Source organism: Oncorhynchus masou, chromosome 32 (assembly GCF_036934945.1).
Source record: "Oncorhynchus masou masou isolate Uvic2021 chromosome 32, UVic_Omas_1.1, whole genome shotgun sequence".
NCBI lineage: Eukaryota > Metazoa > Chordata > Actinopteri > Salmoniformes > Salmonidae > Oncorhynchus > Oncorhynchus masou.
The window spans coordinates 11,636,018-11,651,231 of NC_088243.1; the positions used below are offsets into that span (position 1 = coordinate 11,636,018).

The 15,214-nt window shown below is 41.2% G+C and overlaps 1 protein-coding gene across 1 annotated transcript in view; it reads right to left on the reverse strand.

The window, feature by feature from the left end:
• The window catches only part of LOC135525576 (nesprin-1-like), a 223,133-nt gene extending 212,743 nt beyond the window's left edge, over positions 1–10,390 (reverse strand). Inside the window, exons 1-3 of the mRNA XM_064953273.1 lie at positions 9,881–10,390; positions 7,867–8,502; positions 7,420–7,528 (exon numbers count right to left, since the gene is read on the reverse strand). Coding sequence (XP_064809345.1) covers positions 7,420–7,486 — 67 coding nt within the window. The 5' untranslated portion in view covers positions 7,487–7,528; positions 7,867–8,502; positions 9,881–10,390. The remainder of the gene's footprint in view (positions 1–7,419; positions 7,529–7,866; positions 8,503–9,880) is intronic.
• Positions 10,391–15,214: the final 4,824 nt, after the last annotated feature.

Genomic DNA, 15,214 nt, shown 5'->3' on the forward strand with positions numbered 1-15,214 from the left:
GCACACACGGGCACTGAAACATGCACGCTCACACACACACATGCACACACGGGCACTGAAACATGCACGCTCACACACACATGCACACACGGGCACTGAAACATGCACGCTCACACACACATGCACACACGGGCACTGAAACATGCACGCTCACACACACATGCACACACGGGCACTGAAACATGCACGCTCACACACACATGCACACACGGGCACTGAAACATGCACGCTCACACACACATGCACACACGGGCACTGAAACATGCACGCTCACACACACATGCACACACGGGCACTGAAACATGCACGCTCACACACACATGCACACAGGAAAAAGTTTTACAACTACATTTAGCCTTTAATAACATTTTAGTGTTCAGTCACCATCACGTCTTTCTCAAAGATGATGATTTATTCACAAAAATGAATGAATAAAAATACCAAACCTTGCACTTTACATCTCAGCAACTACTGTCCTGTATAGTTTAAGATAGAATTTCTATCTAAAAATGTTGTGATGATTACATTACCCTCCACTCAAATGGCAGGTGTTCTGGCCTATTGTGGCACTCATCGCTTCAACATTTGACAAAGATTAGAAATAGCTAAAGTTGACGCCCAGGAAAACATCCTCTTAAAGAGCAGGAAGTTGGTTATCAGAAAGTTGTGGCACAACCACACATGTGTTTCATAGCACAGTAACTATGGTAACAAGCTACACACACAACGAATAGATATAGAAATAGACAGAAGTGGTACAAACAGACAGAGATGTTTCATAACACAGTAACTATGGTAACGAGCCACACACACATCCGCCTACTATCAGAGTGACAAAACATCCACAAGTGGTGCAGGTTACGAGCTGAAATTCGGTCCCAATACACTCCCTACGCCTTCCCCTTTCTCCTAACCCAGAACACTTTGATGTTTGCAGACCTGTGAGTTCCATCACTACACTGCTTTTGACCCTTCAGATCTGCAAACATCCAAGGGTTGGGGCCAAGGGGAAGGGATAGGAAGATAATTTGGACCACAGACTCTCAATTCAGGGATGGATTTAGAATTTCTATGGACAAAACTCCCACAGGTGAAGGTGCAAGCTGAAAACCTAGACTCTCAATTCAGGGATTGCCCCTATCAGAGGATGTTGGTGATGACCTGATGCCATTGTGACAGGGGGGGACACCAACGGAAAGACTATCCTGTATTGATCTGTTCTCTGTCCTAGGATAGATTTCCATTTCAGCGAGCAGAAACATTTCTCATTTGAAGATTGGCTTTGATACACTCTTAAAAATAAGGGTTCCAGTTAGAACCAAATAAGGTTCTTCAGAGCGATGCCATAGGGGAACCATTTGAGGTTCTCTGAAGAACCTTAAAAGGGATGGTTCTTTGAAGAACCACACACACTCATCACCTTATTTTACGGAAATAAGGTGTTGAGCCTTATTTGCATATTTCCCAGGGTGCCCTTTGAGTTACCAGTACCACCCATGACTATGCTTGTTAGTGACAAAAACATGGTTGGTGCATTCATTAATTTTTAGTCCTGTGGCCTTCACCAAATGAGATCCTAAGTGATTGTGTTATCATTCAAATGAAATTCTTTAAGACAATACTGTACATTATTTCATAAGGCCTTATTTTGTGGGCCTAGTTCAGCATTTCCCAGAGTTGGTCCTCAGGACCCCAAGGGGTGAACGTGGGGTTTTTGCCCTAACAATACAGAGCTGATTCAAATGATCAAAGCTGGATGATTAGTTAACAATTTGAATCAGCTGTGTAGTGCTAGGGCAAAGAACAACATGTGCACTCCTTGGAGGACCGAGTTTGGGAAACCGTGGCCAAGTTTTACCCTAATACAGTGACGTGAAACTCATGGTTTTACAGGCCATATCAGGTCTGCAAGTCACACACTACCTAAATGAGACTACCTAAATGAGACTACCTAAATGAGGCTACCTAAATGAGGCTACCTAAATGAGACTACCTAAATGAGACTACCTAAATGAGGCTACCTAAATGAGACTACCTAAATGAGACTACCTAAATGAGGCTACCTAAATGAGGCTACCTAAATGAGGCTACCTAAATGAGGCTACCTAAATGAGGCTACCTAAATGAGACTACCTAAATGAGGCTACCTAAATGAGACTACCTAAATGAGACTACCTAAATGAGACTACCTAAATGAGGCTACCTAAATGAGGCTACCTAAATGAGGCTACCTAAATGGGACTACCTAAATGAGACTACCTAAATGAGACTACCTAAATGAGACTACCTAAATGAGGCTACCTAAATGAGGCTACCTAAATGAGACTACCTAAATGAGACTACCTAAATGAGACTACCTAAATGAGACTACCTAAAGCATATGAACTGGAACAACCATTCCAGTAATGGGTGAAATAAGTCCAAGTAACAGATTGGATCAGTTTAGTAAGATGTATATTATTTATATTTGAGTCTCATAAGATTAATGACTCAATCAATGTAGATGCAAAAACAAAGATATTGAAACAAAAGATTCTAAAAATCAACCTGCAATAGAGCGTGCTGAGAAATATGATAATGACAGATGGGCAGGGTTTTGGTTCAACTCTGGTTATTAACACCAACACTGAGGTTATTCTACACCACTGAGTTTTAATTGAACTATTTAGAGTGTTAATTTAAATCTTTAATCAACACTCAAAATGTTATACTGAAAAATAAACATTAGGTAACACTGGCCAATTTGCTGTGTGATATGAAAGAGACACGTCTGCAGGCTTTCATACATTTCAAGAACCTTTTAGAATTCTGAAGAACCGTAGATGACACAACAAGAACCTTTTAGAATTCTGAAGAACCGTAGATGACACAACAAGAACCTTTTAGAATTCTGAAGAACCGTAGATGACACAACAAGAACCTTTTAGAATTCTGAAGAACCATAGATGACACAACACCCCCCACTTAACTATTTATCGAGCAAGAGTTCTCCAAAGAACTTTAAGAGCAGAGGAGGAACCATATTAAGAACCTTCAACCGACGCAGCAGAGCTGAATTAGGATTATTCTTGAGTCATGTCATATCGGACCGACAAACACTTGTACTTAAGCATGTAACAACAACAACACAGTAACAACAAAACAAACTCCTACAAACTGTATTTAATGCTGATCAATAAATTCAGATAACAAATAGTAATAGCAAGCTATGATTGCTCCATTGCAGCAAGTGTTGGGCTCCATGGCAACCAAAGTGTGAGATGCCTGAAAAAAGTTTATTTCTCTCAAATTTGGTGCACAAATTAGTTTACATCCCTGTTACTGAGCATTTCTTCTTTGCCAAGATAATCCATCCACCTGACAGGTGTGGCATATCAAGAAGCTTATTAAACAACATGATCATTACACAGATGCACCTTGTGCTGGGGACAATAAAAGGCCACTATAAAATGTGCAGTTTCACACAACACAATGGCACAGATATCTCAAGTTTTGAGGGAGCGTGCAATTGACATGCTGACTGCGGGAATGTCCACCAAAGCTGTTGCCAGATAATTCAATGTTAATTTCTCTACCATAAGCCACCGCCAACATCCTTTTAAATAATTTGGCAGTTCGTCCAACCGGCCTCATAACGTCAGACCACGTCAGCCCAGGACCTCCACATCCGGCTTCTTCACCTGCGGGATCCTCTGAGACCAGCCACCCGGACAGCTGATGAAACTGACGAGTATTTATGTCTGTAATAAAGCCTTTTTGTGGGGAATAGCTCATTCTGATTGGCTGGGCCTGGCTCCCCGGTGGGTGGGCCTTGCTCCAAAGTGGGTGGGCCAATGCGCTCCTGCCCAGTCATGTGAAATCCATAGATTAGGGCCTAATGAATTGATCTAAATTGACTGATGTACTTATATAAACTGTAACTCAGTAGAATCATGGAAATTGTTGCATGTTGCGTTTATATTTTTGTTCAGTATACATAGTGAGGAAGTGTCGTGAACATTTTGTGTGGTTTAGAGCAAACAGGATATGGTGTTTTATATCAATGTCACCAACCATGTGTAATATATGGCTCTGGAAACCAAATGCCACATTTCTGAGAATACATTCTTATTGCACTATATTATTGCACTATATATATATATTTTTTTTTACATTTATCTAAGGACAAACTACAACAATGCTTCTCTTTGTAGCTCGATGACCACTCCTTCTATTGCAGGAATTCTCTAAATGCACCTCATCAGTTACCTTAATGAAATTATCAATTATTTTAACTTTAGTTCCCAAAAAGACTACAACAACAAGAAAACACAAGAGGTTCCTTATTCACTGTTTTGGGATGAATGAATAGGGGTCATTCTCTGCAATGTAATAAGACTGCCATAGCCAATCCCCCAGGCAGCACTTCAGTGGCAGTGCACACAAGGCCATTACAAACAAGACATTGTTTTCTGGGTGATTTGAAAAGTCATAGTCAATCGATCAATAATAAATATTACTCTTAGCAAAAAAAATGTATCTTTAATTTACAATCTGTAGGAGCTATGTGAAAAAGCACAGCACATTTGGAACATGTATGGCAATGAGAAGTCAAAACTGGATAGATAGATGGGAGGGGTTGAGGGTAGCTGAAGGGTGGGACTAAAGACAAATATATAAAAAAACATATAATTTAAAATACACTGTGTCCACAAAATGTATATAGTATGTATAAGATGGACATAGAAGCCTAAGTGTTGTTGTCCATTAGTTTACTCCAATTAGGGAAGGGGTGGTAGGGTTAGTGGAAAATAATAGAGAAGGAAGATATTTAAAAATATATATTTAAAATAATATACACTACCGTTCAAAAGTTTGGGGTCACTTAGAAATGTCCTTGTTTTTGAAAGAAAAGCTTTTTTTTGTCCATTAAAATAACATAAAATTCATCAGAAATACAGTGTAGACATTGTTAATGTTGGAAATGACTATTGTGGCTGGAAATGACAGATTTTTAATGGAATATCTGCATAGGTAAACAGAGGCCCATTATCCGCAACCATCACTCCTGTGTTCCAATGGCACGTTGTGTTAGCTAATACAAGTTTATCATTTTAAAAGGCTAATTGATTATTAGAAAACCCTTTTGCAATTATGTTAGCATAATTGCTAAAAACTGTTGTCCTAATTAAAGAAACAATAAAACTGGCCTTCTTTAGACTAGTTGTGTATCTGGAGCATCAGCATTGGTAGGTTCAATTACAGGCTCAAAATGGCCAGAAACAAAGCACTTTCTTCTGAAACTCGTCAGTCTATTTTTGTTCTGAGAAATGAAGGCTATTCCATGCGAGAAATTTCCAAGAAACTGAAGATCTCATACAGTGCTGTGTACCCTTCACAGAACAGCTCAAACTGGCTCTAACCAGAATAGAAAGAGGAGTGAAGGCCCGGTGCACAACTGAGCAAGAGGACAAGTACATTAGTGTGTCTGGTTTGAGAAACAAATGCCTCACAAGTCCTCAACTGGCAGCTTCATTAAATAGTACCTGCAAAACACCAGTCTCAATGTCAACAGTGAAAAGGAGAATCCGGGATGTTGACCTTCTAGGCAGAGTTTCAAAGAAAAAGCCATTTCTCAGACTGGCCAATAAAAAGAAAAGATTAAGATGGGAAAAAGAACACAGACACTGGACAGAGGAACTCTGCCTAGAAGGCCAGCATTCCGGAGTCGCCTCTTCACTGTTCATGTTGAGACTGGTGTTTTGTGTGTACTGCTTAATGAACCTGCCCCAGCATATTGTTTGAGTTGTGTCCGAATAGAATATAATAAAATAGAGTAGAATAGAATAGAATAGAGTAGAATATAATAGAATAGAGTAGAATATAATAGAATAGAATAGAATAGAGGAGAGAATAATAGAATAGAGTAGAGTAGAAAAGAATATAGTAGAATATAAAATAGAGTAGAGTAGAATACAGTAGAATAGAGTAGAGTAGAATAGAATTCAGTAGAATAGAATAGAATAGAGTAGAGTAGAATAGTGTAGAATAGAATAGTGTAGAATAGAGTAGAATAGAGTAGAGTAGAATGTAATATAATATAATAAAGTAGAATAGAATAGAATAAAGTAGAATAGAATAGAACATAGTGGAATACATTTACATTTACATTTAAGTCATTTGGCAGACGCTCTTATCCAGAGCGACTTACAAATTGGTGAATTCACCTTATAGAATATAGTAGAAATAATAGAATAGAGTAGAGTAGAATAGAGTAGAGTAGAGTAGAGTAGAATAGAATAGATTATAATAGAATAGAATAGAGTAGAATTTAATAGAATAGAGTAGAATAGAATATAATTTAGTAAAGTAGAATAGAATAGAATAGAATATAGTGCAATAGAATAGAATAGAGTAGAATAGAATAGAGTAAAATAGAATAGAGTAGAATACAGTAGAATAAGAATATAGAATAGAGTAGAATAGAGTAGAATAGAATAGAGTAGAATAGAGTAGAATATAGAATAGAGTAGAATAGAGTAGAATAACATATAGTAGAGTATAATAGAATAGAGTAGAGTATAATAGAATAGAGTAGAATAGAGTAGAATAAAGTAGAATATAGAATAGAGTATAATAGAGTAGAGTATAAAAGAGTAGAATAGAATAGAGTAGAATAGCATAGAGTAGAACATAGAATAGAGTAGAATAGAGTAGAGTAGAATAGAGTAGACTAGAATAGAGTAGAATAGAGTAGACTAGAATAGAGTAGAATAGAATAAAGTAGAGTAGAATAGAATAGAGTAGAATAGAATAGAGTAGAATATAGTAGAATAGAATAGAGTAGAATAGAATAGAGTGGAAGATAATAGAATAGAGTAAAATAGAATATAATAGAATAAAGTAGAATAGAGTATAGTGGAATAGAATAGAATAGAGTAGAGTAGAATAGAACAGAGTACAATAACTTTGTCTGTATATGTGTGTCTGGGAGAGTCTGCATTGTTCATTCTACCATGCAGGGGAACGTGGCAAACTCCAAACGTTCAGGCACAGAGCCAAATTATTGAACAAACTCCAGACATACGGACACATAGCCATGGTATTAAACAAACTCCAGTCATGTGGGCACAGAGCCAAGGTATTGAACAAACACCAGACATGTGGGCACAGAGCCAAGGTATTGAACAAACTCCAGACATGTGGGCACAGAGCCAAGGTTTTGAATCAGAATAATAGCAAGGCGGCACAGCATACATACAGTACATATACAGAAGGTTTGTCTAAAATTGCATCCTATACCCTATATAGTGGACTATGTTTGGTCAGAGCTCTGGCCAAATGTAAAGTAGTGCACTATGTAAGCCAGGGAATAGGGTGCCATTTCGTATGCATCCAAGGTATCAGTAGCCCAATAGAACCCAATTGAATGAGATCTACCTTGCAGTTTTTGCATCACGTTGGCAATGTCCTTGGGGTTTCTTCCGGACTTCCATGGTGAGGCCATGTCGTTTCTCTGCTACTGGACTGGATCACAGTAGGTAATACACTGATGCAGACAAGACAACACGTTACTTTTCTGAGAAGGGCAAACCTCATGCCCCTCCTCTCTCTGACTGTGTATCTCTCTGTCTCTCTCTGTCTCTCTCTCTCTCTCTCTCTGTCTCTCTCTCTCTCTCTCTGACTGTGTATCTCTCTGTCTCTCTCTGTCTCTCTCTGTCTCTCTCAATTCAATTCAATTCAAGGGCTTTATTGGCATGGGAAACATGTGTTAACATTGCCAAAGCAAGTAAGGTAGATAATATATAAAGTGAAATTAACAGTAGACATCACACATACAGAAGTTTCAAGATAAAATAAATAAGCATAGATATGGGTTGTATTTACAATGGTGCGTGTTCTTCACTGGTTGCTCTTTTCTCGTGGCAACAGGTCACAAATCTTGCTGCTGTGATGGCACACTGTGGAATTTCATTTCTCTCTCTGTCTCTCTCTCCGTCTCTCTCTCTGTCTCTCTCTCTCTCTCTCTCTCTGTCTCTCTCTCTCTCTGTCTCTCTCTCTCTCTGACTGTGTATCTCACTGTCTCTCTGTGTCTCTTTGTCTCTCTCTCTCTCTGTCTCTCTCTCTCTGACTGTGTCTTTGTCTCTCTCCCTCTCTCTCTGTCTCTCTCTCTCCCTCTCTCTGTGTCTCTCTCTCTCTCTCTCTGACTGTATCTCTCTGTCTCTCTGTGTCTCTTTGTCTCTCTCTCTCTGTCTTATCTCTCGTTCTGTCTCTATGTATGTCTCTTTGTGTCTCTGTCTCTCTCCCTTTCTCTCTCTCTCTCTCTCGTTGTCTTATCTCTCTCTCTGTCTCGCTTAGTCTCTGTCTTTCTTTCTTTCTTTCACACTCTCTCTCTCTCTCTCTCTCTGTCTCTCTCTCTCTCTCTCTCTCTCTCTCTCAAGCAGCAGAGGGGTCCACTCGAATCTCAGGTTTCAGATAGGGGGATGAGCAGTTCTGCTACCCAGTCGTCCTTCCATTCAATGTCTAGAGAGGAGAGAGACGACAGGTGTGCCAGTCAGTGTGTTTTTCTTTAAAAGTGACAACTACAGCACCTTCTGAAAGTATTCACACCCCTTGACTTTTTTCCACATTTGGTTGTGTTACAACCTGAATTTAACATTGTGTGTCACTGTCCTACACATAATAACCCACAATGTCAAAGTGGAATTATGTTTTTGAAAATTTGTACAAATGAATTAAAAATTAAAAGCTGAAATGTCTTGAGTCAATAAATATTCAACCCCTTTGTTATGGCAAGCCTAAATAAGTTCTGGAGTAAAGATTTATATAACAAGTCACATAAAACGCTTCATGGACTCACTCTGTGTGCATTTATAGTGTTTAACATGATTTGTGAACGACTACTTCATATCAGTACCTCACAATTTTCTGTAAGGTCCCTCAGTCGAGCACTGAATTTCAAACACACATTCAACCACAAATACCGTGGAGGTTTTCCAATGCCTCGCAAAGAAGGGCACCTATTGGTAGATAGATAAAATAAAAAAGCAGAAAACCAAATATACACTGGAGTTACTTACCAAGACGACATTGAATGTTCCTGGGTGGCCTAGGTACAGTTTAGACCTAAATCGGCTTGAAAATCTTTGGCAATACTTGAAAATGGCTGTCTAGCAATGATCAACAACCAACTTGACAGAGCTTGAAGAATTTTAAAAAGAATAATGGGCAAATGTTGCACAATTCAGGTGTGCAAAGTTCTTATAGACTTCCCCAGAAAGACGCACAGCTGTAATCACTGCCAAAGGCGACTCTACTAAGTATTGACTTAGGGGTGTGAATACTTATTGCTTTATCTTGGCCAGGTCGCAGTTGTAAATGAGAACTTGTTCTCAACTGGCCGACCTGGTTAAATAAAGGTGAAAATAAAAACTTAAAAACTTAAACTTATGTGAATTTGATATTTCTGTATTTCATTTTCAATAAATTTGCAAAACATTTCTAATCACTTTGTCATTATGGGTATTGTGTTTAGATGGGTGAGAAAATAAATCTGTAAAAATATCATCTATTTTTGAATTCAGGCTGTAATACAACTAAATGGGGAATAAGTCAAGGGGTGTGAATACTTTCTGAAGACCCTGTCAAGCATGTACTATTAGATGAATATCAAATAAACAAATTAGCAATACATAGCTCATAAGCCTTTAGAAATGTGCTTAAAATGCATTATTACCAAAAAGCCCTAGTGCATACAGTATAAATGAAATAGGACCGAAATCCTGCCATCAGAAAATACTACGAAAAAGTGACATGAAGTCTACTGTAAGCCTAAATTGTAAAAAAAAAAAATCATTTTGAGACACACTTCAAACAACAAAGACTTTGTATAGTCACTCACTTCAATGTCGGCTCTATTAGAAGTTCTTGTCTCGCGCTATTGCATCCATTAGATATAGGCTATACGAGAAATATGCCTTCCCTCATTTGGTGAAATAACAAAACAAAAAAAGGAACATAGACTACGCAGTTGTAGTACTAGTAAAACATTAGTAAAACAAATTGATACAAATTGATGTATCTTGTCAAAGAAATGTAACTATGAAACGTTGCACTAAATACAGTGTTTAACCGTTTTTTACCACTAGGCTCAATTCCGCAGCCAATCCTGCAGCCTCAAATTTAGGCAGGAAGTGTAGGTTTTACTATGTTGCCAATGGTAACAATCAAACGTTGTAGCGGTCTCCCAAGTGTTTGTAGCAATAGTTTCGAATGTGCAACATTGTAGAAATATTCGATACACTTTCAGTTCCTTGTAGTTTCTTGTTATAAAAAAAGTGATAATCTGATCCTCGCGCTAAAGTTACGCTTTCCGCGCCATGTCGAATTGGAACCGGCCTTCTCACTGGGCACAAACATCAATTCAATTTATATCCCTCGTTGGTATATAAATTACGTCGAAACAACTTTGACTCAACCAATGTGTGCACAGTGGGTTTCCTTTACAGTTTATTGACATTATATTGGTGTCCAGTGATGATGCCTGTGAATGTGAGTGTGTGGATGTCACAAAAATAGGGTGGAGTTAGAAACATGTTATTGCTTCATTCAACCATTGGCATGTGTACATTGACATGTATACATTTTCTTATGCAACAAATATGTTAGTCATGTACTGTTTATATCATCTTATACTTTCAGCTTTAGCTTCTCTTTCCCACAATTAGATGTTTCATAAGCATATGTTTTTTTAATGTAAATCTATCATTGGACTTCACTGCCATCTTCTGGTTCCTTGAAGTAATGTATAGTTTGTCTGCCTTACTGTATGGGTCTACAGTAGGTCTGTCAAATAAAAACAAATCACATTTTATTTGTCACGTGCCCCGAATACAACAGGTGTAGTAGACCTTATTTACAAGCCCTTTAACCAACAATGCGGTTATAAGAAAAAAAATAAGAAATACAATTTAAAAATATAACTAATAATTAAGGAGCAACAATAAACAATAAATAACAGTAGTGTGGCTATATAAAGGGCGTTCCTGTACAGAGTCAATGTACGTGGGCACAGTGCTAACTACACAGTGTGTCTTGGTAGGCCAAGTAATTAGCTACAATATACTTTTATTCAGCAATGTCTATTTGACATCTAGATTCTAGGCAACCACTTCATATCAGCAATTCAGTGACAGCGCCCATAGATTATTGCAGCCTACATGAGAACCACTGAAGCAAGGCAGGGCTTAGAGTTTAGGGAAGTGGGATTAGCACAACAATTTAAGTAAATCCCAGCACACTGTATACCTAGTCCCTATCCCTATACATTACAATATACATTTGCAGCACTTTATAGAACATCAAAAAGGCTCTTGATCTGAAAATCACATAGTTGCCATACAAGTAAATCACCATATTTGAATAATGGAGCCAAGAGGACATTGTTCACAAGAGGAAATTAGGTCAGAAGAAGCAACCTTGTTTCCCAGAGTTCTGTCAGAGAAAGCAGCCTTGTTTCCCAGAGTTCTGTCCGAGGAAGCAGCCTTGTTTCCCAGAGTTCTGTCAGAGAAAGCAGCCTTGTTTCCCAGAGTTCTGTCAGAGGAAGCAGTCTTGTTTCCCAGAGTTCTGTCAGAGGAAGCAGCCTTGTTTCCCAGAGCTCTGTCAGAGAAAGCAGCCTTGTTTCCCAGAGTTCTGTCAGAGGAAGCCCTGTGCTCTGACCTCTTTCTCCCCTCTCTCTCCAGATGAAATCTCGCTTCTTGTGACGGCCGGCCGCCCAACAACCTGCCCGCTTGACCCTATCCCCTCCTCTCTTCTCCAGACCATTTCCGGAGACCTTCTCCCTTACCTCACCTCGCTCATCAACTCATCCCTGACCGCTGGCTACGTCCCTTCCGTCTTCAAGAGAGCGAGAGTTGCACCACTTCTGAAAAAACCTACACTCGATCCCTCCGATGTCAACAACTACAGACCAGTATCCCTTCTTTCTTTTCTCTCCAAAACTCTTGAACGTGCCGTCCTTGGCCAGCTCTCCCGCTATCTCTCTCAGAATGACCTTCTTGATCCAAATCAGTCAGGTTTCAAGACTAGTCATTCAACTGAGACTGCTCTTCTCTGTATCACGGAGGCGCTCCGCACTGCTAAAGCTAACTCTCTCTCCTCTGCTCTCATCCTTCTAGACCTATCGGCTGCCTTCGACACTGTGAACCATCAGATCCTCCTCTCCACCCTCTCCGAGTTGGGCATCTCCGGCGCGGCCCACGCTTGGATTGCGTCCTACCTGACAGGTCGCTCCTACCAGGTGGCGTGGCGAGAATCTTTCTCCTCGCCACGCGTTCTCACCACTGGTGTCCCCCAGGGCTCTGTTCTAGGCCCTCTCCTATTCTCGCTATACACCAAGTCACTTGGCTCTGTCATAACCTCACATGGTCTCTCCTATCATTGCTATGCAGACGACACACAATTAATCTTCTCCTTTCCCCCTTCTGATGACCAGGTGGCGAATCGCATCTCTGCATGTCTGGCAGACATATCAGTGTGGATGACGGATCACCACCTCAAGCTGAACCTCGGCAAGACGGAGCTGCTCTTCCTCCCGGGGAAGGACTGCCCGTTCCATGATCTCGCCATCACGGTTGACAACTCCATTGTTTCCTCCTCCCAGAGCGCTAAGAACCTTGGCGTGATCCTGGACAACACCCTGTCGTTCTCAACTAACATCAAGGCGGTGGCCCGTTCCTGTAGGTTCATGCTCTACAACATCCGCAGAGTACGCCCCTGCCTCACACAGGAAGCGGCGCAGGTCCTAATCCAGGCACTTGTCATCTCCCGTCTGGATTACTGCAACTCGCTGTTGGCTGGGCTCCCTGCCTGTGCCATCAAACCCCTACAACTCATCCAGAACGCCGCAGCCCGTCTGGTGTTCAACCTTCCCAAGTTCTCTCACGTCACCCCGCTCCTCCGCTCTCTCCACTGGCTTCCAGTTGAAGCTCGCATCCGCTACAAGACCATGGTGCTTGCCTACGGAGCTGTGAGGGGAACGGCACCGCAGTACCTCCAGGCTCTGATCAGGCCCTACACCCAAACAAGGGCACTGCGTTCATCCACCTCTGGCCTGCTCGCCTCCCTACCACTGAGGAAGTACAGTTCCCGCTCAGCCCAGTCAAAACTGTTCGCTGCTCTGGCCCCCCAATGGTGGAACAAACTCCCTCACGACGCCAGGACAGCGGAGTCAATCACCACCTTCCGGAGACACCTGAAACCCCACCTCTTCAAGGAATACCTAGGATAGGATAAGTAATCCTTCTCACCCCCCTCCCCCTTAATGATTTAGATGCACTATTGTAAAGTGGCTGTTCCACTGGATGTCAGAAGGTGAATTCACCGATTTGTAAGTCGCTCTGGATAAGAGCGTCTGCTAAATGACTTAAATGTAAATGTAAATGTAAATGAAGCAGCCTTGTTTCCCAGAGTTCTGTCAGAGGAAGCAGCCTTGTTTCCCAGAGTTCTGTCAGAGAAAGCAGCCTTGTTTCCCAGAGTTCTGTCAGAGGAAGCAGTCTTGTTTCCCAGAGTTCTGTCAGAAGAAGCAGCCTTGTTTCCCAGAGTTCTGTCAGAGAAAGCAGCCTTGTTTCCAAGAGTTCTGTCAGAGGAAGCAGCCTTGTTTCCAAGAGTTCTGTCAGAGAAAGCAGCCTTGTTTCCAAGAGTTCTGTCAGAGAAAGCAGCCTTGTTTCCCAGAGTTCTGTCAGAGAAAGCAGCCTTGTTTCCCAGAGTTCTGTCAGAGGAAACAGCCTTGTTTCCCAGAGTTCTGTCAGAGAAAGCAGCCTTGTTTCCAAGAGTTCTGTTAGAGGAAGCAGCCTTGTTTCCCAGAGTTCTGTCAGAGAAAGCAGCCTTGTTTCCAAGAGTTCTGTTAGAGGAAGCAGCCTTGTTTCCCAGAGTTCTGTCAGAGAAAGCAGCCTTGTTTCCCAGAGTTCTGTCAGAGGAAGCAGCCTTGTTTCCCAGAGTTCTGTCAGAGAAAGCAGCCTTGTTTCCAAGAGTTCTGTCAGAGGAAGCAGCCTTGTTTCCAAGAGTTCTGTCAGAGAAAGCAGCCTTGTTTCCAAGAGTTCTGTCAGAGAAAGCAGCCTTGTTTCCCAGAGTTCTGTCAGAGAAAGCAGCCTTGTTTCCAAGAGTTCTGTCAGAGAAAGCAGCCTTGTTTCCAAGAGTTCTGTCAGAGAAAGCAGCCTTGTTTCCAAGAGTTCTGTCAGAGGAGGCAGCCTTGTTTCCCAGAGTTCTGTCAGAGAAAGCAGCCTTGTTTCCAAGAGTTCTGTCAGAGGAAGCAGCCTTGTTTCCCAGAGTTCTGTCAGAGAAAGCAGCCTTGTTTCCAAGAGTTCTGTCAGAGGAAGCTACCTTGTTTCCCAGAGTTCTGTCCCACACAGATAAGCAAAGCGCCAGCAAATGTTTTTTAACTAGAGAGAGGGGCAGGAAGCATGAAAGCAAAGTTTCCGCTATTGGTACCAACCAGGATACCTTGCCCCTTCATGACACTACTGCCACCAATTTATCAGCAGCAGATACTGCCTCCCTCATGCCAGCTCAACCCCAACGGAAATCTTTCTGGTTGTGTAACAGCAGTCTTAAAGGAATCCTGCCCACACAGACTCCTCCTCCCACATATGACAGTGTCATCCACACCTTTCAAGAGGAATGCACCTTATGATGTCACATATGCCGCCTGGGAAAATATACAGTACCAGTCAAAAGTTTGCACACACCTACTCATTCAAGGGCTTTTCTTTATTTTTACTATTTATTTACTACATTGTAGAATAATAGTGAAGACATGAAAACTATGAAATAACACATATGGAATCATGTAGTAACCAAAAAAGTGTTAAACAAATAAAAAATATATAAAATACTTCTTCAAAGTTGTCACCCTTTGCCTTGATGAAGTATTATGGATATGTACCACGCTGCAATTTGGTCCTCTTCACCTTCTTCCACCAATGAAAATCGTTACAGAACTACCCACCACCAAAGGACCAAGCAGTGTGGTGAAAGGGACTCCTGGACAGGTGAGCAGCGCTATCTGGAGTATGAGACAACCTGGGAGGAGATAGAGAGGTGGTCGGTCGACCCAGGGAGAGTGCCAGAGCCCGCCTGGGATTCTCTAGAACAGTGCGAGGAGGGGTACCGGAGAATGGAGTTGGCGACACAAACACGGCTGGCAAGAAAGCCCAAGAGGCAGCCCCAAAAAATGTTT